Source organism: Sciurus carolinensis, chromosome 5 (assembly GCF_902686445.1).
Source record: "Sciurus carolinensis chromosome 5, mSciCar1.2, whole genome shotgun sequence".
NCBI classification, from domain to species: domain Eukaryota; kingdom Metazoa; phylum Chordata; class Mammalia; order Rodentia; family Sciuridae; genus Sciurus; species Sciurus carolinensis.
In genome coordinates, this window is record NC_062217.1 from 15,044,888 (window position 1) to 15,072,125 (window position 27,238).

General features: G+C 41.9%; 1 protein-coding gene across 1 annotated transcript in view; it reads right to left on the reverse strand.

Moving 5' to 3' along the window:
- The window catches only part of Cldn10 (claudin 10), a 103,837-nt gene extending 77,041 nt beyond the window's left edge, over nt 1–26,796 (reverse strand). Inside the window, exon 1 of the mRNA XM_047552406.1 lies at nt 26,583–26,796. Coding sequence (XP_047408362.1) covers nt 26,583–26,796 — 214 coding nt within the window. The remainder of the gene's footprint in view (nt 1–26,582) is intronic.
- Between the last annotated feature and the right edge of the window lie 442 nt (nt 26,797–27,238).

Below are 27,238 nucleotides of genomic sequence, written 5' to 3' on the forward strand. Positions count from 1 at the left end.
AGACTTGTAAAATGGCCCATGGAAAGGCCAGATGCTTGCCCCTCCAGTAAAATCATCCCACATAGGATTAGAAATAGGGATTCCACTGAAAAGATTTTCTACTACCCCTCCATCATCTTTCCCACAACTTCCCTGCAGTGGTAACCATTTCATCCACATTTCCCCAACTCACCTCCATCATTATCCCTTGCTTCCTCCCCAGCTCAAGAATCCTAGGCATGGGTAAATGTTTTCCATGTACATTAGGGACAATGTGAAATGTTGGGAAGCTTGTCACCATTTAACAAGGATGCAGGGAAAATCAGGGCCGAACCTAGAGACAGAGTTTAAATACTACCTTAGTTTTTTAACAGTGGGTCCCTGTGTTTTGTGTCTCACAAAGCACACAGGGGCAACCCATTTTCATGGTGGTAGAAATGGTGAGCTTGGATTTAAAAAGCAGACCAGGACTGGGGATATAGCTCCGTGGTAGACCTCTTTCCCAGCATGTGTAAGGTCCTGAGATAAATCCCCAGCGCCATAGAAAACAAACAAACACAAAAGTAAAGTTGTAATTGTAAATTTGGTTAAGGAAGCTAATGTCTTATCTCAAAGTTCTCCAGCCTCAGCCCCACCACCTGGCAGGGTAATTTGGATCTCAGAGGGAACTCCAGATCAGAAAAACAATCATGTATGATGAGGCACCTGTAGACAGAGGAAAGAACACTAAGGTGGGATTCTGGGGATTACACCATAAAGAAATAAAAGCCAAACAATTTGGGGACAGAAGTGAATAGAAATCAAAGACAAAGGAAAAAAGTAGACTGGTTTTTAGCAAAAGTAAAGTCCTTGAGAAATATCTGTTCTTCCCTCTCCTGAAGGACCCCATGACATTAAATGGGCTGGGATAAGAGAACTTGCATGCTTCATCTGAATTTTACTCAAGGTCATGCTGCTGTTCAGGAAGGGCAAAGAATGAGAAATCAAGAAAGGAGGAAAGAGATGAATGGATGTCACTGACAGATGCTCTTCAAACTGCATTGATGGTGTTGACAGCTCCAATTCTTCATTTTTCCTTGTAATCACATTTTTTGCCACCTGTCCTCAAAGATCTTCCCATCAAAAAGAAAAATTACTTCTCCACCCCTTGACTCTTATTCAGCCACATGACTTGCTTTGACTAATGGGATGTCATGGATATGATACAACCAGAGGCCAACAAAACCACTGTGCAATCGAGCTCATTCTTTTGTGCTTTTGCCATGAAAAGGATATGCCCAACTTTGACTACTTGTCCTAAGAGGAGGTCAGGTAGAGCAGAGCCACATCACCCCAGCCAATCCTGACTAAGATCAGCCAATCCTCATCAGAAGGAGTTGCATGAATTGAGGCTAGCTGAGTTCAGCAGAGCCATTCTGGATTGACTAAACTTTATAGGCACAAGAAATAAATGTGAAATGTCCATAAGGATCTGTGGTTGTTTGCTACATAGCAATTTCCTGCAATGGCTAACTCATGCCAACTCATTTTTATCACATCCTTTTAAGATGAGAGAGATCTCTATGGATACACCTACTTCCACAACTGGTTCAGTTTTGGGTATTGACTTCCCTTGGGGTCATCAAGGAACGTGCACCCCAGAAAAGGGTAAGATATCATGATGATATCCAGGTTGCCTCTTCTGTTTGGAAGGAATACTTATTTGGAAACCATACATAGGACAAGCCGGTAGTATCCCCAAGGAAACTGAGAGCCAGGAAATCATATCTTGTGATTTGATAAAAGTAAAGTCCTTGAGAAATATCTGTTCTTCCCTCTCCTGAAGGACCCCATGACATTAAATGGGCTGGGATAAGAGAACTTGAGTGCTTCATCTGAATTTTACTCAAGGTCATGCTGCTGTTCAGGAAGGGCAAAGAATGAGAGGAGCCAAGGTAATTTCTAGTTGTAGAGTATTTGGAATTAGAGTAGGAAACTAGAGAACAGAATAAACGGTGGTTACAACAGGAAATCCCCCTATGTCAGACTGTGATTCACAAAAATACAAGGTCAGAAATCTAGACAGGACTCTTCTATCAGGTCCCAAGAATGTATAGAGCACAGAGCCCTGAGTTTCCACACACCTGGTTTCTCAAAGAAGAGGCATCTGTTTGCATATAAAACAAATCCTGCAATGTAGAAGATAGCTGTTTCATCTGAAGCAGATTTTACAAATGTGTGAAACTAAAAGCACTTAATTGAACTCAGTGAATATATTTTTTAATATTTTATTTTAGTTGTAGGTGGACACAACACCTTTATTTTATTTTTATGTGGTGCTGAGGATCAAACCCAGGGCCTCACCCATGCTAGGGGAGTGCTGTGCCTCTGAGCCACAACCCCAGCCCTCGGTGAATATTTTTTGAGCACCTATTTGTGCTGGAGTGATCTGCAAGATGCGAATGGGCTAGGAATCAGATCTGCCCCCGTTTTTCAGGTTTAAGACATGCTCAAGGAACAGCAAATATGGAAAGGACTGGGCACAAGATGGGTATAGTCAAACACTACTGGAAGACAGAGAAACAGTCATGGGACCTGACAAAATAAGAAAAGTCAAAGGAGAAGGTGGCTTTGCAGGAGAATATGATGAGTTTGGTTGGGGAACTATTTTGTGTGCTGCCTGGTCCGGCCTCTGCTTGTCTTGTGTGTATCAATTCCATCTCTCTCCTGTTCCCCCATCTGCTTCAGTCTTGCCTTGGAGATTATATCTCCTTTGGAGAACAGAAGCAATAACTTGTCTTTCCTTGATCTTCCCCCACAAACCAAGCAAAATGCTTGATGGTTATTTGCTGCATGAAAGAAAGGGTGGATGCATATTCAAATGTCCTTGAAGAGAGACAGAATAAACAGATTCTTAGAGTTCCTTAGGGGAAAGTGGGGCAGGCTAGGAGAGGACAGGAGGGGAAAGAGTTGGGAGATATTTGGGGACAAGAACAGACAGATGTAAAAGGTAAGGCATTCTCAGACCTAGAGATAAGTTGTACGGAAAAGCAAGGAAGGGGAGCAGAGGTGGGGAGGTGATCTACTTGGTATGCAGATAGCAAGTAGAGTTTTATTTGTTTATTTATTTTCAATACTGGAAATTGAACCCAGGGGTGCTTAACCACTGAGCCACATCCCCACCCCTTTTTATTTTTTATTTTGAAACAGCATCTCACTAAGTTGCTTAGGGCCTAAGTTGCTAAGGTTGACCTCGAACTTTCAATCCTCCTGCCTCAGCCTCCTGAGTTGCGAGGATTACAGGTCTGTGCCACTGTACCCAGTGCAAGCAGTTTTATATTTAAAGGCTGTGAAATTAAAATTTAACCCTGAATGACACGCAATTTTATTGCTCCTGACATCATGCTAAATAAAAGCCTCATTCAACTTGTTTGTACCTGCCTGCATTTGACCCAATGCAGCCATTTTTACTGTGTTGGTAGCATCTGTTTTTATGATCAAACCAGAGACTTTCTGCTAAGTCATCTTGAAATCTAACTTAGCTTGCACAACATGTTGTTTCTTAATTAAATTAAAATCGCAGGATGTTTTGGATTAGAGGAATCTTCCTTCAACCAGACCCAAGGTTAGTAAGAGAGTGTGACCTGTCTAGGATAGAATTCCCTCATCCAAAACATCCGGAGCATTTCACTGGATTAATTTGCAACTCGTTGGGAGATTTTTGGTCTAATTTGTGAAAGATTTTCTGTTTCCATTTCTCTTTTCAATTCAGATCAATATGCATTTATTCAGCTCTCTTATTGAAAATGATATGAAAAGTGTTTCTGAATCCAAAGAATAAAGAAAATGGCAGATAAAATGCAAGGAAAGGAAGAACTGTAATGAGTGAATAAATAAGTTCATTCATGAATAAAGAATTTATTCATGAATAAATAAATTCATTCATCCAACAAATGAACTTACAGAGCCCTTATTTTTACTATGCACTGAGCTAAGTAAGTATTGTTCAGAAAAGAGAAAAATATAAGCCACTGTTTTCATTCTCTTGGAATTTGGTTTATTTTTTATTAAAAAAAATTATATTGGACAATTTAAGCTCAATTTGTGTTAGTGTCCTAATCCAATAAAAAAACTTCAAAGGGAAATAAGTCATGAACAATTTCCTCACACCTTTAAGAAGTTATTGAACATTCTCTGTGGTAAATGGCTAACCAAACCACAGTGCACCACTGCATAGGGTATAAGTGTGTTGACCAGACAGAATCCTGGCCAACAGGCAGCAGGAAAAGAATTTTTAAAATACATTTTTCCCTTAAGGAGCTCAAGGAAGTAATTTTCAGTGCAATATGTCAGGTGTACTTTTATTCTCTTAGGATTTTATGAAATTTTATAGGTTCAGAAGGAATTCTTTTTAGCAAAAACTACCTGAAAAGTAGGAACAAATATTCACAGATTTCTTAAACATACTGAGAAAGTTTCCATTTAATCCATCCATGCCCCAACCTTGGCTCCTTGATTATCAAACTATAGTTCTTCAAGATCCAATGAAACAAAGCATGGAAAGCAACAGAGAGGCCACAATGGAGCACTACTGAAAGGGCTGGGGAGGTGAGGCTGAAAGGACATGCAGACAGGATGTGGCATTACCTAAGGGTGGTCCCCACCATCCCCACCTCGCTCCCTCCTGCTCCCACTAGAACCCAGGTTCCATGAGGGAGTTTGTTTTCTGCTTTATCTCCTGTGTCTAGAACAATAAATAACACAGAAGGGACTCAGTAAATATCTGGTGAATAGATGAATGAATGAGTGAATTACTTGTCATAAACTGGATACAAGAAATGATGGATCCAGTGCTAAAGATCAAAGAGAGAGAACGACTATGCTCTAGGGTATAGTTTGGATCTGGAATATCCCTTAAAGGTTCATATGTTGAAGGCTTGGTCCCCAGTTGGTGGCACTGTTTGGAGTTGGTGGAAACTTTAGGTGGTAGGGCCTAGTTGGAGGAAGTAGGTCACTGCACGCAAGTGTGCCTTCAAAGGTTTTTTTTTTTTTTTTTTGTCCCTGGCCCCTTCCTTTTTCTCTCTGCTTCCCAGGCACCATGAGGTAAGAAGTTCTGCTGTGCCACATCCCAACCATGATATGCTTCCTTATTTCAGGCCCAAAGCAATGGGGCCAAGTGAACATGGGCTGAAATGATAAGACCAAAAAAAAAAAAAAAAAAAAATCTTTCCTCCTTTCAAGATGTTTATCTCAGGTATTTTGTCACAGTGATGGAAAGTTGACTAACATGCTCTATCAGTGACTTGTAATTCCTGACTTCCCTCTGATGCATTCCCTCCATCCGTCCATCCATTCAACTTCCTTCATTGAACATCTCTTATTTTCCTGATACTCTGCTACTTGTTGGGTTTATAATGATGGAAAGGGTGGGATGGAGTACAAGCTCTCCAAGAGCACATGATCTCAGTTCTAAGAGGATTCTGAAGACAGGTAAGAGCAGGAACTGTCTGAACCAAAATATGACAAAGAGAACTAGCAGGGTTTCTGGATAGGCAGGAATTAAGAGAACAATAATGAGATAAATTGTGCCTTGACAAAGGTCAGCCTTCCATCCTAAAAAAGGTCAAGGAGTTGGGAGTTCTAATTATACTCCCTCACTCTCAGGAGTTGAGGACCATAGGTTGACTGAGTTCTAAGCAATAGTAAATTATATGAAAGAGGAGAAATGAGACTAATGTATGGGGATAAGTGAGACCCCTAAACAGGGCAAGTGTGGATCCGTAGGAAAGCACAATGCCCTGCGAAGTGGATCTGAAGGAGGACACAATTTCTTTTTTGCTCACTCCCTGCCTTCCACACTGTCATATCTTGTCTGCTATATGTGAACTGCTGTTGGAAAAACATAGACAAAGTAGGGGTTGAGTCTCTTCCTGAACCTGAAGTCTAGCAGAGGAGATATGTATTATTTATCCCAAACTACCACTAGCTGCTGTAATCCCAGCTACTTGAAACTGAGGCAGTAGGATCAAAAGTTTTGAGGCCAGCCTGGGTGATTTAGCAAGACCCTGTCTCAAAATTTAAAATAAAACCAAAAGGGCTGGGGATGTGGCTCAGTGGTGAGGTGGTTGCCTAACATGCATGAGGCCCTGGGTTTACACAAAACAGAACAATCCAAATAAGTGGTGTGCTGAGACCAGGATGACACAGCTCATATCTCCTCATGAGAAACAATTTCTAAATTTTTAGGAATTTTGCATGCCAATTTTTAAACATAGTCATTTAAAGATTAAATTGTAAATTCATGTGTAAGTAAACATTACCAAAAACAAATGTAATAAACACTCAATACCCATCATTTCTTAAATTATTGCCTATGTTCTTAAGGTCTTTTGGTCTTTTCTAACTGTGTGATTGTTTGCTACTGCACATATCTTCCCAACTCCACATTCAGTGAAATCACAGTGGTAGCTTCAAATTGCACTAACAGGAGTATTTACACCATGGAAATTGGCAAAAGTTACATATTGAGACTTAGCTTTGTCTGTTTTCTAGATTTAAGAAATGATGGAAAAATATTTAAATGCAAACTAAATTTAAAAAGGTATCATATCTTTAGCCATTTCATTGTAAATAACAAAAAAATTTAAGGAAATCATTCTCTAGTGTTCAAAAGTATTACCTAATTTAGCAAAGAAGTCACTCAAGTCATTGATTTATTTATTTATCACTCATGTCACTTATTTATTCATTTATTTTAATATATATATATTTTTAGATGTTTATGGACCTTTATTTATATGTGGTTCTGAGAATCGAACCCTGTGCCTCATAAAAGCTAGGCAAGTGCTTTACCACTGAGCCACAACCCCAGCTCCTATTTATTTATTTATTGACTTATTTATTTATCAACCAACACTCATGTCAGAATTACTTATTCATCAGTCACAAGAACTAGTTAGTCCTGGATACAAAAATTCAGCAAAAATCAATAAAAGCATTTTATGAGAATCTTTGCTTTACTTGAAATTAATGAAAAAGAACATTGTGGGTTTTATTATTATTTGTAAATTGTGTTCTGTACATACATTCTTTATATCAGTAAAATTTATAACAAATGTATGTACATGCATTTACATACGTACACATAAGTATATACTGACGTGTTTTTAACAGTGGGGATGTGTTCTAAAAGATGTGTTGATGAGTGATTTCATCTCTGTGAACATCATGGAGTGCACTTACACAAACTATGTAAGATGAAATGGCCCACTACATACCTAGGCTATGGGTACACACCATCGACATGTGGTCCATCACTGACCAAAATGTTACATGACTCTATGTGTCCGCACCCTTATCTTTTTATCTCTGTCTATGCACACAGTTCTGAACACTGGTTTTTAGTCATATACCAACACCACTGTTCAAAACCAAAATACAGGGTGGAAAGTAACAAATGCCATGAGAATTGCACAGGGTTATGAAAGATGTCAGGGAAGGAAATTGGAAGGAGGCGTTGTATCTTCCCCATTTTGCATTTAAAAATCATAAGCTACCTACAAGGTTGGCCAACATCTTTGTCTTCAGTGTCTCTTTGGATTTGTGAATTTTTGGAGTCAAGGCGTTTCCTGAAAGGGCCTAACTGCTGGCATTTCTCCTGCCCCCTCCTTTTATCCTTCCTTGCCTACAGGCTGCCCCCACTACCACCTTCTCCACTGAACTTCCAACTGAAGCCAGAGGGTAGAAAGGGCAACATTCACACCCCCTGCAATCAACCAAATAGAGGGGTGGAGAGAGAGGAGAGGGGAGTCTATATCGGTGATCTGGGGTTCCCATGGAGGGAGTTCAGGTTCCTGGCCCAATGTGGCACCACGCTGAACGTATCCTGACTTGCCATCCTGGTGGTGGGTATGTCTTACGGGAACACTCCACTGCCAGCAACAACACACAGATGAATTGAACTTGTCACCACTCTTGGGACCCTTGAGGAAAGTCTATCTGTAGTTAACACACAGAGAGATGGATGGAGGGAGGGAGAAATGGAGAGAAATTAATTAGGACTTTCAGAGGCCATCATAATAGAATAAGGCTTTGAGGGGGGTGATATAGCACTGGGATCCCAAGTGGGAAGAGCTTACGTGCAGCCATGTTGCTGGGAGGAGTCTGCTTAGGGGTCTTTCTTAGGTGCTATGCTTGCACAGAACACACAGTTTTTTCGTTCCCTGTGTGTTTATCTAGAGGAGAGGCTGATGAGTTGGAGGGTAGAGTGGTATTACTGTTGTGGGAAAAGAACCAAGTTGCAGTGCTACTGAGAAGAGTCTGAACGCTCCCCAAGGACAATAAGCAGCAAGTAAGAGACGGGAGACCATCACAGACTTTGCCAGGGGAGCTCGGAGATGTTCATGGAGGGTCCCAGGAAAAGTCTGGAGTTTCTCCTAGATTTCATTTTCATTTGAACATAAATGAATAGATGATAACATTGTTCCCAGAGACTGATATGGTATGCGACACAACTTTTACACAAAGGAAAGTAAAATAAAAGTAAAAGAGAGGTTAAAAAGTCTAAAAACATTGCATGCAGTTAAAGGGAAGTATTGAGGTTAATAAACAGGAAGAGAGGACTTATAAGTTTAGATTAATAGTAAAAGCAAACTACAAGTATTTTTAAGAAGCTAATGGAGCACACTGGAGTTGGCGGGGAGTGTGGTCAGGGAAGAGAGCAACTAAGAAAATCCTGACAGGAAGAAAGTGCAGAGAGGAAATAACTTAGTGTTAGAAAATGATTTCCACTTCTCATCTCAACCATTTGAGTTTAAAAGTAAAGACACGTGAAAGAACAACTATTTCCAAACCAATCATCCTCAGACACATTTTGTAATAGAGATAACCTAAATGGGACCAGGCTATCTTGAGAAGGTTATGGCTTCTAATTTAGTCTGCTTATGGTGAAGGGCACTTTATGTTTACCCTGCACTTTTACAAGTAGCTCATCACACTCAGAAACTTATGGCCTCAGAAATGTTCATGCAGCCCGGTCACTCTCCTAAATTCAGCAGATGGGGAGCTGGAGAGGATTTTTCTGCTGACTATGGTCATGCATGGCTGGATGATTTATGGACAAGACCAACCGCCCCATATCTCAAGGTCATTAATTACCAAGAGAGCCCAGAGTCACTTGGAACCTCCCCAGAGAATGAATCTGTTCAAATAATCCAGGGAGCCTCCTCCTCTTTTTTCTCCTTTTTAAAAATATTTTTTAATTGTAGATGGACACAATACCTTTATTTTATTTATTTATTTTCTTTATGTGATGCTGAGGATTGATCCCAGATCATACATGCTAGGTGAGCACTCTACCACTGAGTTACAACCACACCCCCTTCTCCTTCTTTTGTAGAACCACATTCTGATTTCTCATTGCCAACTTTCAAAACAGAGGAATCTACTACTGCCCAAAAGGAACATCGTGAATAGCACCTGAGGTTTTTCATAATGTTTACCTATAAATGAAAGGACCAGTAGAATGAAGAAAATAAGGACAAGGAGAAAAACTAGGGGTCAAAGACATGTTCCAAATTTCAAAAAGGTACACTTCAGAAATTACCATCGGTAAGTTTGGTAGAAAACCCCAGATAAGAGAGAGGCTCCCTCCCGCTGAGAACCAGCTAGAGTTGCTCGGAGCCAGAACTGTGTATGAGATACTTTCTCTTTTGCAAAGTTTGCTAGGATGCTTCGCAATGTCTACCAGCCTACGCCTCTGGACAAGATGGAGGAATGTGGAATGGAAACCATACAGACAGATTCAAGAATGGCACCCAGGACATGCTGTCATTTGGATATGGCTTGAGTGTGTCCCTCAAAGTTTCAGGCACTAGAACCATCGTTCCCAGTGTGGCAATGTTGAGGTTGTGAAACCCTGAAGGGGTAGCACCTTATGGAAGAAAAGGGTCAGTGAGGGTCCAGTTCATGAAGGGATGAATTCTGGTAGAGTGGGCTGCTTCTTTTTTTTTGGGGGGGGGGGTGCTGAGATTGAACCCAGGGCCTGTGCTTTCGAGGAAAGCACTCTACCAACTGAGCTATATCCCCAGCCTGAGAATGGGTTTTTATAGAAAGAGAAACCTGGTTCCTCCCTGGTCTCGGCTACAGTCTTCCATGTGACTGCCAGGCAGCCAGTTTCCTTTCTATTTCTCTGTCACATTGAGGGGTAGTCAGAAGGTCCTCACAAGAGACCAAACTGACCAGGAGACCTATCTTAGATTTTTAGCCTCCAAAACTGTGAGCTTAATAAACCTCTTTTCTTTACGAAGTACCAGCTATCATATGTTCTGCTGCAGCAATAAAAAACAGAATAAGACAGAAGCAATGGTGGAAAAACTCTCCATGCACCTTGATCCAGCCCTTGATCTCATCCATTCACCTGAACAAATGGTTATTCAACATATGCTTAGAGAGCATGGATTTTGTGCCGGCTGCTCTTCTAGGCAAGGGCTAGACAGAAACTCTTCAATCCCTATCCTCAGGGGGTTTATAATCCAGTCATGGGAGAACAATATGGAAGTATCCACAATACAAGCCAAAGTAGCAAAACCACAATAAGAGAAGTAACAAGTGCCATAAGGGATCCATAAAGGCAAAGTTCCGGTTAAAAAAAGGGGGCCAGGCGCAGTGCCACACGCCTGTAACCCCAGCTACTCAAGAGGCTGAGGCAGGAGGATTGCAATTTCAAGTCCAGCTGGGCAAGTTCATGGGGCACCTGTCTCAAAACAAAAAGTGGGGCTGGGGAGATAGCTCAGCTGGTGGAGTGCTTGCCTCGCAAGCACAAGGCCCTGAGTTCGATCTCCAGTACCGCAAAAAAAAAAAAAAAAAAAAAAATGCTGGGAATGCAACTCAGAGGTAGAGCACCCCTGGGAAGGAAGGAAGGGAAAGACTGAAGAAGGCTGTGCAAGGAAGACACCACTGGAGGTGGAGTTTGATGGAGGAGCGAGATGGGGGAACTGAGAAAGGCGTTGGCACAAAGCAGGAAAGGTCAAGCACAGAGTCCTGCTAGATCGAAGCAGAGGGGCCAAAACGGATCTTCAGGACTATGTGGATGCTTTCCCCTTGCTGAGGAATCCTTGCTGGGCAGGTGATAGAGTGTTTGGATTCAGCTGTTCATTCTGGCCTTTGGATCCACCACAGCCACTACCCTAGCCAGGACTCTGAATGAGTTACGTCTCTTCTCTAAACTCTAGTTACCTGTACAGTGGACAGGAGTCTGGCATCCAATGCAAAGGGCCACTCTGGGAACCAAATGAGGTTATTGGTATAATGGTGCACAAAGTACATCCTCTCAAAATGCTGCTGAATAAAGCTCAGAATTAAACCGGAAGAAGTTCTGCCTCCAGAAGTTTTGCCTGGAGGTGCTGGATAGCCTTGACTAAAGCAGGCAGAAAAGCAGAAACTGGTTTGGATATGAGATGTCTCACCAAAGCTCCTGCAGAAATATTCAGTGGTCAAATGACTGAATTGTGAGAGCTGTCATCTAATCACTTCATGCTACTTTGAATGGACTGACTGGGTGGTAAATGTAGGCAGGTGGGGTACAGCTGGAGGAGGTGGGTCACTGGGGGTGTGCCTTGGAAGGGTTTCTTCCTCTTTCTCTGTCTTTCTGTCTGTCTGTCTCTGCTTCTGGATGTGACAAGTTGAGCAGCCATCCTCCACCATGATGTTCTGCCTCATCTTTAGGCCCGGAGCAATAGAACCAGTTGTCCATGGGCTAAACCTCGGAAACCATAAACCAAAAGAAACTTTTCTGTCTCTAAAATGTTCAGGTCAGGTATTTTGATCACAGTGACAAAATGGTGACTAATATTTCATCCCAATCTAGTTGAGCAGGGGGGGGCTGGAGACTGAGCCCAGGTAGGCAATCACCTGGGCCAGAGCCAGGATGCAGCCAACTCCCTACAGGGAGGAGGGGAGGGTTGTGCAGGCTGGTGCTGCAGCTCTTGGCATGGGCTGGCATGCAGCCTGAAGGAGTGGCAGGCCAGCATTCTGTGACTCCAGGTTCCAGCCTGGGTGACCAGGTGAGGGAGAAGTAGGTGAGTCAGGAGGGTGGTGAAGAAGGTACACAGCTAACACATGGAAGGCAAAAGAAGGGAGGCGTTGGGAAGCCTGTGATCAGTGGGTTGGGCAGGGAAGCGGGGAGAGAAATGTGCTGCCATGTTCCCAGATTTGGAAGTCTAGGGGCAGTGGGCACGGAGGGGAGATGTCTTAAACCCCATAGGAGGAATCCCACAGAGACCACAGGGACCCTGCAGAGGTCGTAGGCAATGCTAAACTGGGAGATTACCTAACAAGAAGGCAAGCAAGTCAAGAGTCAATGCAGTCTTGAGAGGCTAGAATTGTGAGTTGGATCAAACAATAGTAACCAACCGTATAACTTAGGGCCTCACACACACTAGGGAGATACAATTATCACTTCACAAATCAGGAAACTGAGCCACGGGAGGTTAGGCAACAAAGGTCACACAGCAAGTAAAGGCAGACCTGGGGTTTGAACAGGACGTCAGACTTTTGGAAGGAAGGAAGGAAATTGATGTTATGGAGCATTTATAATATGCCAGACCCCAAATTTCACCCAAGGGAATATTTAGGAAGCTGGGTGACCTGCAGGGAGGTCAAATTGCTTAATGTATATACTAGTAGACCAAGGTGATGGTATGACAGAGGTCATTTCTAGGCGCACTGTAGGCCGGAGAACACGTGAGGATGAGGCAGGAAGCTAAATTTGCTGTTCTGAAGTGCTGACCCCAGCTCCAATATGACTTACTGACCATGCTGCTCATGAGTGGTGATTTTCAGCTGACTCTCTTCGGAGGGTCACATTTCTAACTATAAACACTGGTCTCTCAGTCTCTCTGATGATTGTCCTGTGTAACGCATATGAGCTGTCCACATAATATGTGTGTCTGTGTGGCCCGTGAGGTGACAAATGCGTGTGTGTGATTCACATGTGCCGACTATATGAGTGTGTACGTGATGTGCAGGAATGTCTGCATGGTGCGAGCTTGTGTGCATTAGCAGTAGGCTTTGTACATGTGTGTGCATGTGCCTGTGTGGTGTGGACACTCTAGTGTGGGGTGTTTTTTGTTTTGTTTATTTTGTGGTGCTGGGGATCAAACTCAGGGCCTAACACATACTAAGCAAGTACTCTACCACTGAGCTACATCCCCAACCTGTGAATTTATTTTATTCAGCAAAGGCTGAATATCTGACCACCTGGGTGAAGGCAGACCACTCCCCAACTCTCCCAGCAATGGTCACTGAAGACTCTGGAAACAAAACCAAGAAAAGCAGAAGAGCAAGACAGGGAGAGACTACTCACTACAACTCTCTCCCGTTCTGACCCTGCCCCACCCTACCCCACCAAGAACACACAGGGAGCCCCCTGCAGGTTGCCTTTGGAGCTGCAGCTGGAATAGGACGATCCCTGGGGAAGGCAATTTCTCAGGCATGTCCTGGCCCAGAACGGCTGGCATCAGCATCCTGGTTGAAGTTGGGGTAGAGGGAGTCACTAGAGGGACATGGGCATTTTTCCAGATGAAATAAATGGAGCACATACACGTGTTCCCACCCTTCCCCAGCCATTTCTTTTTCCCCAGTGTTCCCACAGCTTGGAGATATGCTCTGATAATTCTTCCCAAGGCACTCAAGAGAGAAAGTCAGTTCTGATGTGAGAGAGAACCGAGGAGACAGAAGAAACAGTTGTAGAGTCCAGAGTGGGCACTGGGTCAGGACAGAGCAACCAGGCAGGCTGGAATTAGGGAAGAGGATAGTGTAAGACAGATCACCTGCCTGGAACCCAGACATCTGCCAACCACACAGTGAGAGGTCTGAGGTTCAGTATAAACAGAAACCTGGGCATCAGCTGACCTCCAGGGGCTGGAAGTTGAGAGAGGGCGTGAGGACACAGCCAGGGTGCAGTGTGGAGGAAGTGTGTCAGTCACTGTGGAGGAGTCAGCGTAGTGGGGATGTTTACAAGAATCTACAGAGTCGACTGAAATCCCCAGAGAAGGCTGGCATGCTGGTGCAAGTAAAGGAGAACATCTGGCTTCCTAAGAAGGAAGACGGTCCTCCATTTTTCCCCACCCACCTCACCCAAAGTCCACATTTTGTCTCTGGAGAAAATCAATTTCCTTATAGAATGTCTGGTCTGGTTTTTATGTACGAACTATACTGGGTACCCAAAGACCAAAAATATCAATGCAAAGTGATTCTGTTAAAAGAAGAACTGGTCCTCCTGTGTCCCCTATCGCAGCTCCTTCTCCCAGCAAAGATCAGGTGGCTCACACTGTGGGTTTGCTTAAGACCCTTCAAAATGACAATTATACATAGAGAACGATTACTTCTTATATTAATTCTAACATATTGACACCTAGGGTTGAAATAGAATAACATATTATGACACATTACTTTAACTCATGGTTCCTTTTATTTAATTAACTAATTTTGACACTCGGGATTGAACCCAGAAGCACTTTACTACTGAGCTACATCCCCAATCCTTCTAATTTTTATTTTGAGACAGTTACATACAAAAAGAAAAGAAGATAGATGTTTTAAAATTTCTTTCTGGGCTGTGGTTGTGGCTCAGTGGTAGCACACTTGTTTAGCATTGTGTGAGGCACTGGGTTTGACCCTATGCACCACATAAAAATAAAAAATAAAAAAAAAGAAATTATGTCCATAAAAAAATTCTTTATTTTTGCATGTCTATAGAATCTGGGATGTCTTATAACTGGAAGTGACTTGAGAGATACTTGGTCTGTCTTCCCATCTGTCTTCCCAACTGGTGCAGAGAATGGTCCTACAACCTGGGTAGGAGATGATTCCCGGCCTCCTCTGGGTACTTCTAGCTTGTTCATTATGAGACAGCCCCTCCCATTGTGGGTAATTCTGGTAGAAATTTCTTCTCCAGAAACACCCTAAATCCAACTCCCTAGTTACATCTACCCAAAGATCCTACTGGTTTTCTTCCCATTCCCCAATCCCATTTATTTTTCCTTGTCCCCCTCCCCCCATCAAGTAAAATAAATTCCCATTAAGGAAATTTCAAGGCCTCACTCATCCTCCTGGTCACCTTCCTCTGGAACCAATGAACATGTTTTATGTCCATGTCCCTTGAAGTAGAATGTGCAAGACTATAACTATGCAACTGACCACAGAGGGTGGTGGGGAGATCACCCTCCTAATATTGTTATCTTATGCCATCAATGGCACCTAAGATTGCATTAATATTTATAGCCACCAGCTTTTCCTGTTTTTTTTTTTTTTTTTTTTTTTTTTGTGTGTGTGTGTGTGTGTGTGTGTGTGTTAAACATCTAAAGAGCACAGTTTTTTAAAAAATTAAATTCAGTCAAACTATCCTATCTGGCTCTGCCCAACTGATGTCTCAAGCCAAATATGAAGTTAAGAATCTGTGAGCTTGAAATGTTGGGGTGTACTGGGGATCACGGCACTAGGTTGAGGACTGAAACTCAGGTTGGAACTGGTCCTGCTCCCAGCTTTCTCCTGCCCCTTGACCAGCAAGGAATCCTTAAAGGCATCCTTGCCCCCTCGTCCCTCAAGTCATCACACTTATCATTTCCACCTCCAAATATCTTCCTCTAGGTCCCCCACTGATTCCAAAGTTCAGGTTTCAACATGAAACACTGCAGGGTCGTTGTACAGTACAAATCGCACCAGGAATACTCTGCTACCCTTTTTCTGTAATTTCCCAGCTCCTTCAAGGCAAAGTCTAGATCCCTTCATAGAACTTAAAGGCCCCTGGCAAGTTCCCCTATATCTACTTCTGCTGCTGGACCTTCTGCCTCCCCCTGAGGATGTCTTCTATTCCAGTCAATTCCAAGGACTTACTCTGATGCACGTGGCTCCCTCCTGCTTTGAGACCTTTGATTGTAAGTGCCAGGCATTGCTCTAATTTGTGTACTCACAAATTAACTCATTTAACTGCCCCCCTCAAAGTACAGAATACTCCCATTTTGCAGGTAGGGGAGCCTGAATGTTCAGCTTTCTGCCTGGAGTCACACAGTTAATAAGTTATAGAGCTGGGGAGTCCCTTAGCCTGAAAAGCCCTCCCTCCCTCCCTTTCTCCTTGGCAAACCTCTGCCTGGCTTTCAAGACAGTTCAAACACCAGCTCTTCTGGAAGTCTAACTGTCCCTGAGCTTAACTGTCAGATGCTCCTGTCACTCTGGGCTGTTTACTGAGTGACTCTCTCCCTCAACACAGCACATCCTTAGGAGAGGCCTGGGCCTTCCTTCCCGAGATCCCAGAGGTTATATTCTGCACCAAGAACCCAGTGACTGCCTTGATCAGTGGACTCACTAATGAATAAATGAATTGGCTATTTACAGGGCTCCCTTTTCAGCTGTGATATGGCATCAGAGCAACTTGCCCACAGCAACCTTTGATAATCAATTTTTCCTATGATACACACAGAAATTGAGCAAAAACTTCATTGTGGACCAGCTGGCTCCTGAAAACCAGTCCAATTATCCAGTTCAAGTTCAATTAAGAACATTGTAGTGTTCTAAAATGTATATGACCTTAAAATGCACAGTGACAGGAAGTTTTAAAATGACCAAGTCCAGCATAATGTTTGCTCAGAAGACATCCTTCAAGTACCTTTCCTTTAGAATGAGATGTAGTCTATGACTAAGTGACAGACTCTGTCCAGTGGACACTCAGCAGCATTGTTTGGCTGCACATGTGATTAGATGGACAATGAGCTGAGAGAAAGAACCCTCCGAAAAAGAAACCTGAACTATTTCTACGTAGAATATTCAGCACTAAAGAAAACACTCATATCAGTTCTGCATGAAGTCCTCAGGGAGAGATGGGACAGAAAAACCCTTGCCTTGCCAATACCTATGCAAGCAAGACCAAGGGATCCACTGTCCACACGGTATTGACTGTACTTCCTTATTTTCCGTATTCTCCGTGCTCTAGCATCAGGGGCCTCCTGACTAGAGGGAGACTGTGCCCTCCCAGGGCTAGCCAATTCTTAGAAATAACATTGACGTTCATACTCAAACCAAGTGATCCAAGCATACCTCCACCTGCTCCTTATCAAGCTCTGGTGCCTCACATAATTCCCTACCCTCATCACCCAGGAACGGGACTCGGAGCCTCCTGATGATTCCAACTAGCCAGTCCTACACTTGCTTAGTCCAACTACCTTGCCTTGCATGTCTTTCCTAACAAACAAACAAAACCTAAGAAAGACACTGGTCCATCCTCCTCCCCCATCCCTCTGCCTCCTGACTAAACAGTGTTTCCCCATGTGGCCCTGTGTGCCATGGTGGACTTCTGCTTTTAGGGGTTTTATGAGTACAAAACTTCCCTCATGGTACTCATTTCCCTGTCTTGTACCTGGTTAAAACAAACCCCAGGTACATTTTCAACATATGCTAGTGTATGGATATGGAATAGGCTTCTTTCCCTTGATTTCCCCCACAAACTTTTGAACTACCTGCTATGGTTTTGATGTGAGGTATCCCCCACAAATTCCTGGTAATGCAGGAACATTCAGAGGTAAAGTGATTGGATTGTGAGAGTCCTATCCAAGTCATTCCATCCTACTTTGAATGAACTCACTGGGTGGTGACTGTAGGCAGGTGGGGCATGGCTGGAGGAGGTGGGTCACTGGAAGTGTGCCCTGGAAAGGTCATTCTTCCTCTCTCTCTGCTTCCTGACCCCACCATGAGCTGAGCAGCTTCCCTCTCCTGGGCCCTTCTCCCATGATGTGCTGCCTCACCTTGAGCCCAGAGCAACAGAGGCAGCTGTCCATGGACTGAGACCTCTGAAACTATGAGCCCCACATGAACTTTTCCTCCTAAGTTGTTCTTGTCCAGTATTTTGGTCATAGCATCACAAAAGCTGACTAAAACAGTATGTAACTAGATTTCTTCTTTCACCTCTTTCTCCAGATAAGGGAAATAAAGTGAATTGAAGGGGTTTATTCAAAACCACACAAAAATTTAGTGATAAAGCTAGGATTTAAGCACAGATTTGGGGGCTCATACCAAATGCTGACCATTTCCTCAAAAGATTTATGGAAGACCACACAAAATTATAAATATGGTCCTCTGTGATCCTCAGTTGCACTGTATGTGAGCTGGAGACTACTGAATGTCAGTCTTTTGGATAACTGAGAGCGTATATGAAAGTGATTTGTAAAATATGAAGTGTGGTAGGCACGCATTTAAAAATCATCTGAACCAGCAGCCTCATTTTACATTCTCAAACTCATCATTGACAGTATGACAACTTACCATGATAACTGCTCATGATATGTCAGAAGGGGTTTTACATCATCATTTCCTAGAAAAACCCTATGAGGTAAGAATTATCACCATTTACAATTGAGGAAATGGAGACACTGAGAGGTGAAATATGTGGCTCAATTTGCATAGTTAACTTGAGCTACTTGGAGCTGCAACTTAAACCAATACGTGAAACAGTTCATTGCAGTTTCTCACAGCCCTCAGCGTTAGGAATATTTGAGTAAATGTGTGTCCTCTCTACCTGCTCCGGTGTGCAAACACACCCTGGACTTGATGGAGCTCTTCCTCCCCCTGTGGAGCACTCATGGGTTTTTCCTCTGTTTCCCAGCTGTGACAAAATATGACTGACATAATGGACAGACCTACATCTTTAACGAGAACCTCAGAGTTAAATGCAGAATAGTCTTGCCTTAAAAGAAACAAGGGGCTGGAGTTGTGGCTCAGTGGTAGAGCCATTGCCTGGCATGTTGTGAGGCCCTGGGTTTGATACTCAGCACCACCTATAAATAAATAAAATTAAACAAAAGATCCATTAACAACTAAAAGATCCATTTTTTTTTTTTTTTAAAGAAACAGCAAGTACAGAGGTGCACACCTGGAATCCCAGGAGGCTGAGTCAGGAGGATTGTTAAGTTCGAAGCCAACCTCAGCAACTTAGAGACACCTCAAGCAACTTAGTGAGACCCTGTCTCAAAATAAAGCACAAGAAGAGCTGGGGATGTGGCTCAGTGGTTAAGTGCCTGGGTTCAATCCTTGGTACCAAAAAAAGAAAAAAAGAAAAGAAAAAGAAAGAAAGAAAAGAAACAGCAAGTTACAGGCACTGTCTGATGAGCACAGTGTCCTTTACATCACTACAGACATGACATAGGACATGAGTCCATCAGGTTTTGGATTCCAGGAAGCAGCTAGTGTGCTTCTAGTTGGAAGCAAATGGATAAAGCAAAAGTCATGACTGATTTTTTAAAGATGAGAACTTTAAACGCATTGAAAGAGGTATTTATAGTAATAGTTGCTACCATTTGTGGAGAGCTTTCTTTGTGTCAGGCATTATATGGGGCACATCAGCTATGTTATATAATCATCATTTAGCAAAAACACTGAAGCTAAGAGAAATTTCGTTAGTAAATATGGAGTTCATCAGACTCCTAAATCCAACCTCTAAACAAAAATGTCTCAAACTTCCAATGTGCATAGGAACCCTCCTGGAGATCTTATAAAACTGCAGATTCTTCACTGCAGTTAGAATGGAAGGCAACAAGAATAAAAACAATAATAAATGCTGGAGAGGATGTGGAGAAAAAGGAATATTTTTACACTGTTGGTGGGATTGTAAATTTGTACAACCGCTGTGGAAATCAATGTCAAATTTCCTCAAAAGACTAGGCATGGAACTATCACATGACCCAGCTATACTACTCCTTGGCTTTTATCCTAAAGAATTAAAGTAAGCACATTATAGTGATATATGCATCTATAGAGAGATCCATGTTTATAGCAGCATGATTCACAATAGCCAAATTATGGAACCAACCTACGTGTCTGTCAATGGAAGAATGGATAAAGAAAATGTGCTATGTATATGCGACCAAATTTTATTCAGCCATTAAGAAGAATGAAATTATGTCATTTGCAAGAAATAGAATGGAACTTGAGAACATTATGTTGAGTGAAATAAGACCAACTCAGAAAGTCAAGGTTGTATGGTTTTGCTCGTGTGTGTAAACTAGAGAGGAAAAAGGAAAGGGAAGGTGGGGAGGGATCTTGTGAAAATTCCAGGGAAATAGTTAGGAAAGGAAGGGGTGGCAGTAGAGGGCAGGGAACAGCGAGGGAAAGGGAAGATACTGGGGAATGATATTGGCCAAATTATATTGTTATATTGCGTGCGTGCATGAATGTGTAACAACAAATCCCACCATTATGCATAATTATAATGTACCTTAAAAATATGGAAAAAATGCTGGATAAAAACTTTTTTTTTTTGCCTATATCACCTGTTTCCCTTTTTCTTTTTTTAAATTTTTTTAAAATTTATTTTTATCGTAAACAAATGGGATACATGTGGTTTCTCTTTGTACATGGAGTAACAGCATACCATTTGTGTAATCATACATTTATATAGGGTAATGATGTTTGATTCATTCTGTTATTTTTTCCTTCCCCCACCCCTCCCACCCCTCTTTTCTCTCTATACAGTCCCTCCTTCCTCCATTCTTGCCCCCCTCCCACCCCCCATTATGTGTCATCATCCGCTTATCAGTGAGATCATTTGCCCTTTGGATTTTTGAGATTGGCTTATCTCACTTAGAATGATATTCTCCAATTTCATCCATTTGCCTGCAAATGCCATAATTTTATTATTCTTTATAGCTGAGTAATATTTCATTGTATATATATATATATATACCACAGTTTCTTTGGATAAAAACTTTTAAAATAATTTTTTAAAATACAGATTCCATGTCAAGCACAAGGCCCAGCACCACAAAAAAAAAAAAAAAAAAAAAAAAAAAAAAAAAAAAAATTGCAGATTCTGATTCAACAGGTCTGCGGGGCTGAGATCCTGCATTTCTAACAAGCCCCGGGGGGATACGGATGCTACTGGTGTGTGGACCACACTTCAAGAAGTAAGGCTCTGTATCCCTGTGCTTATTAAACCCATCATAAAAAACACTCATGGCTCTTCTACCTCCCTAAGCACTTCCCTAGGACTTTCTTCCCTTGCTAGAGCTTGGAGACATGAGTGGAGAATCTCTCTGTATATATTAATGTCAGAATTTAACCCAGTGAACAGTTTCTTTGCCCATTTACTTAATCCACACACCTTTATTGAGTGCCTGCAAGAGCCAGACACAGTGGTAGCTATGGAGGATATCAAGATAAGTGAGCTGGACACAGTGGTGCACACCTGTAATCCCAGAGACTCGGGAGGCTGAGCCAAGAGGATCACCAAGTTCGAGGCAAGACTTAGCAATTTAGCAAGACCCTGTCTTGAAATAAAAAAACAAAAAGGGCTGGGATGTGGCTCAGTGGTTAAGCACTCTGGGTTCAATCCCCTGTACCAAAAAAAGAAGAAGAAGAAGAAGAAGGAGAAGGAGAAGGAGAAGGAGAAGGAGAAGGAAGAGGAAGAGGAAGAAGAAGAAGAAGAAGAAAGAAAAGAAATTCTGTTCTGGCCTCTAAGAGAACACTTATCTGTGGAAGTAAGATTTCTTGAAATATCACTGATGCTTCAATGAAAGAACAGCTGCAGCATACTGACTCAGGACTCCAAGTCCCATTGTGACCTGCTTTGGCAGGTGATGTCACCTTGGTGGCTTCAGTACCATCCTCACTGCGAGGCCAGGGCACTGTTCAGCATTGTGCCTTCCAATATGATTGACAGAAAATTTCATGGTGGCTCATTCTGTCCAAATTCTACTATGAAAATACACTTTGCCTCCCTTGGTTTATGATTGTGTCACTACACATATGGTGCCACTGTTCATTGGGATAAGAACACACAGTTTAACTTGACTTTTTCTGTACACTGTTAAATAACTTATATGCATTTGGGATACAGCACGAAATTTAATTTGAAGTTAATTTTAATCCTAAATTTATGAAACGAAATTAAGTCTCAGCAAAATTAGGATCTTAGAGAATGGAAACCTCTCATTGATTAACAGTAATTATCATCCAAGGACATACATAGCGATTAAAAGTACTAATATTTTGGGAGCATCTAAATGGTTAAATTTTCCCTCACTGATACTCCAATTAGCTTTTTTTTCATTGTCTTTTGAGGTATATTTACTTCTATGATTTAATCATGAACTAAGCACTGCTGTGGTGTGAATGTTTGTGTGCCCCCAATTATATGTGGAAGTTCCAACCCCCCAAGATGATCATCTTAGCAGATGGGGCCTTTTGAGAGGGATTAGGGCAGCTTTGGGATTAATGTTATTGTAAAAGGGGCCCTGGAGAGCTGCCTTGCCCCTCCTGCGGTATGAAGGCACAGCTAGAAGGCGCCATCTATGAACCGGACATTGAATCTGTTGGTGCCTCTATCTTGGACTTCCCAGCCTGAGGAATAGGTTTCTGTTGTTTATAAGCTACCTATTTTATGGTGTTCTGTCATAGCAACATAAAGGGTTTAGCAGACACAGGCTTCAACAAGCAAGAAATCTAAATCTTCAATAACAGATAGCTCCAGCTTCTCTCCACAAGTGAAAAAAAGCTGACAGAAAATTCCCTTTCTCTAGCAAATGCCACTCCACTAGCCCTATTCTATGACATGACCCCTGAGGAGGTTCGTGTTCCCACAGGCAGCCAGCTTCATCTCTCTGCAGCTTCCAGAGGAGGCTTTGGTTTCTTTCCACTGAAATCCTGGCACCTATGCTTGGATTATGTGGTCATTTAAGGTCATTGAAATCTATCTCAACTCAATAGCTGATAAGATGCTAAACAGGAACCTGGGAAGCTGGTCAAGATAATAGATAAGGAGGGTGGGGACCCTAATCCTAAGAACAATTATAAATAGAGGAGCCTTTTATAGCTATAATTCTTGGTTGAACTTCTAGTGCTTAGTGGTGAAGCACTGTGAAGCTCTTGGATTGAATTTTAGGTTTAGAGAGAATTTAAGGGACTCTTAGAGTCCTGTTCTCTTGGTTTATGGAGGAGAAAATTTGTGGATGAGACTCAGTTTTATTGCCCAAGTCAAAGTCTCACAGCTAGTTAATAAGAGGCAAAATTGGAGCTCAGTCTGATGAGCTGGAAACCAGAGATCTTCCTTTTGGTAACTCCATCCCGAACTCAGCCCACTCCAGCCTCTTTCTAGAAGAAAACACTGTCCCATCACACACTATCCGTAGTCTCACATGTTATGATGGTTATTTGGTCAGTTTGCAAATATGTATCCAGAGTCCACTATGCACCAGGAGCCCATGGTGAACATACAGATCAAGTCCCTGTCCAAGGTGGCCACAATTTGGCTTCAATTCTTCCTTATGCTTCTTGGATTCACCCCTTTACAAAAATACAGTTGTTCCTTGGTAGCCAAGTGGGATTGGTTCCAGGATCCCCTGGGGAAACTAAAATCTGTGGTTGTTCAAGTAACTGCTTCACCTCCTTGAGAGCTGCTTTGCTTCCATAGTTAAAACATTCCCATGCACATTGACATGAGAGAAAAACAAAACACAAGAGGGCAGAAGACACAGCCTATGGCGGACTTTGGTTCTAAAGACCTTGAATTGGAATCAAGAAGCTCTGCTGTCCAGGCCATTGTGAAAATTGTTGGGGTCTCTACAGTGTTTTCATGAAATTTACTTCACAATACTATAGGTGACAGTGGCCTGTATTTTCATAATAACTGAATGCTCCTTAGCCAAGCAGCTGCCAAATCTTAAAGCTGTAAATTTTTACATCAAATCTTTAAAGGATGTAGTCATGATTAATCCAAATGATTCCCTTTAAAAAAATTGGCTATGCTGGGTGTCCAAGATAAAAGAAAGGACAACTAACAATGAAGTTATGTAACCACCAAGAATAAGACGAAAATCTACCAGCTTGGGGGAAAAAAAAAATGGTTTCCCTAAATCTAAAAAGATTTGTCTCAATTTAACAAGGCAGGCTTAAACACTTTGTGGGTTTTTTTTTTTTTTTAATGACATAATCATTTTCATTCATTAGCTTCTGAGTTCTTTTCTCAATTTGTAATTATTGTGATGTTTGAGAGTTCATTGGACAGATAGGATTCCTGTTCCTTAGAGTCTCGTAGACAAACAGGAATAATGAAAAGCATCTGGTAAGGTCAGCAATGACTTCCCCAGGAATCAGGAAATCCCAATTTGTGGGGCCCCATCTCCTTTGGCAATGTGAATTAGTGTGTTCCTGAAGTTGAAAATAGGCTTCTGCAGTAAACTATATCTCTCATAAAGATTTTGATTCAGAATAAAGAAAGAAAGGCTATGTCAAATTAATTTGTGTGTTCTAATGGAAGCATGTCAGTACAGCAGATTTTTCAAATTACCTCTTAGGTACAGGATCTACAATAGATATAGAACACATTATTTTTACTATTGGGAAACAAAATCAACTTTTAAAATAAAGGGTTTTTTTTTGAGGGGGTACTAGGGATTGGACCCAGGGACTCACACATGTTAGGCAAGCACTTGACCACTGAGCTACATTCCCAGCCATCATCCTGCAATAAAGTTTTAAGGGTAGAAGATTGTTTGAACCACCATCAATACTACTTAGCAATCAAAGTTATAACTGTATGTTTTCTAAGATGCATTTGGGGAAGTAGCCATTGAAGTCACAGAAATCTACCATTGTTCTTCAATTGACATTGGAGCTAAGGTTAAACACATATTTCTCTCAATAACTGGATTTTTATTATGGAATATATAATGAAGCATAATATGGCATTTAAAAAAAGTTGAACCCAGTTAAGAACAAAAAACAGACTTACCCACATGCCATGTCTTCCATTTGCTGTCCAAGGATGGAATGGGCCAAGATGTGGCCGTGGAGAAAGAATGAGCCCCAGAGGTGTACAGAATGACAACAGTGTGTCCACAAACATTTTACTCTTTCCTTTTAAATTTTGCCCTGATTCTAGGGAAATTCACTATAGTAGGAAGAGTGGTTTTAAAATATCCCCAAACAAGTTTAACAATCGGGGCTGAAGAGAGACAACACGGATTCCTCCAATGTACTGAGCATAGCGCCAGTGACTCTGGGGCTGCCTCAGGTGGCCACGCTTGAACATTTCCGTTGCTTGTCATTAGGAGTCTCCTGGCTTTACCTAAGTATTCTCTCTTTATCCCTTGGCACTCACTGTAGACTAATGACATGCATAGTTGACACAAAACCCCACAAAATATTATGCTTTAGTAACTTCCTAGTTAAATTTTTATTTCATTTTCTTTTCTGGGGCCAAGGTACAGTTTTACCATTTGATTGTGAAAAGTCTATATTTTACCAAAACCCAGGAGTAAGCTTGAACACAATAAGCCCATGGCTTGTGGCAGATTTATAAACATCAAATTTGCAGAAAACTGAGACAAAGAGTGATTTTTTGATTTTTTTTTTTTTTTTTTTTTTTTTTTTTTTTGGTGGTGCTGGGGATTGAACCCAGAGTCTTGTGCTTGCTAGGCAAGCACTCTACCAACTGAGTTATATCCACAGCCCCAAGAGTGTTCTTAAAATGACATAAAAGTAAATAAAAGCTGGGTTTGCTGGTGCACGCCTGTAATCCCAGCAACTCGGGAGGCTGACGCAAGAGGATAGCAAGTTCAAGGCCAGCCTCAGCAACTTAGCAAGACCCTGTCACAAAATAAAAAATTAAAAGGGTTGGGGATGTGGCTCAGTGGTAGAGTAACCCCTGGGTTCAATCCCCAGTATTCCAGTACTGAAAAAAAGAAGGGGAAAGAAAAGGAGAAAAAGCAAGTAACAATGGAATTCCTGGAGCTATCCTGAGGCATGAAAATACTGTGTTTTAAAAAATTCTTCTTTAAGATCCATATATTTATAATAAAGTTTCAAATATACATAAAGATCAAAGCTTACCCACATTAAAAACAACAACAAAACACCCCAAAGAGAAAGCTCTTGACATTTTCTTTCACTCAACCACTTTAAAAATATCTTGTTCTCTCTCTCTCTCTTTTAAATCACTGAACATGATTAAAAAAAGAAAAGATGGAAACCTCTCTGAGAACAGAGTCCCTTCCCTCTGTCAATTCTATTCTTCTTGTCATATGCTTCCATCACTCTGGGGGAGAAGATAGACTCTGTCACCCCACCATTCAGATGTGTGGTGTACACACACACCTCCATATATATGTTGCCTACATATATATGTTGCCTACGTCTATACCTACACTTATGTCTAGATACATCACATGGCCTGAGAAGTACAGGGATTTAGGATAAAGTATGGATTACTAAAAAGGGGAGAAGGAAGGAGAGAGATTAATTCAAAGTTCTTCCAACATAGAACAGACAGCCCATGACATTCCTCCATGACTGAAGGAATTGAAACTAGGTGCTAAAACAACCCAGCTGTGTCCTTCCTCTCTTTGGTCTTTATTATTTACATAGGGTATGTCTAAAAGATCCACAGTTATTCTTAACTTTGTCAAGTAAAATAAGTGATTTCATTATTTCAGGCGACATCATACACCCCATCCATCCTGGGCAAATTTTGACCCTTTAGGCACACACAGAGTTAAGGCGAGACTATGACCGGTTCTGGCATGGCTTTTTGCCGGGGGAAAGTAACATTTTGTTTTCACCGCAAACAAAGGTGTTATATTTACCTTCTACTTTGAAGATAGTAAAGTGCGGTCGGCAGTGGAAAGAACCCAAGGCGTTACCTGCGCAGTTCATCCACAGACCCTGGTAAACCCAAGTGGCTGTTATCACCGAGGAGGCGCGGGTGGTGACCTTCCACTCATTGGATGCAGTGGCGGCAACCAGAGCTCCAAACCCTCCGACGCCAAACACCAGAGCCGAGATCTGTGCCCTGGACATGTCGCTCAGCCTTCTGCAGTGTCACCGTCCAGCCCGAGCGCTTTGGTGGTCTAGGCATGCAGCCGAAAAATAACACTTGGACAAACGCTGCAGCCAGCCGATGCGGGTAGGCGACAGTATGTCATGCCCAGGTGGCCTGGGGAAGTACTGGCATTGAGGACCATTATCTACGACTTAACAACTGCATTTTTAGAGATCGCCTAAAATCATCTGATTTTCTACATAGATATTTACCCAAAATTAGTAGGTGAATTTTAAAGGTTTTGATTTTTGCAGATTTTTTTTTTACCTAGTACCAAGGTTAATGCTTAATTTTCTGTTATCCTGAAGATTAACGAACCATGCAAGTACCAGATATTACAAAGTACAGATTATACAGTAACACTCGAAGCTTATTTGACCAATTGCTTTAATTTTGCATGTTTTTTAATCTTTACAGACA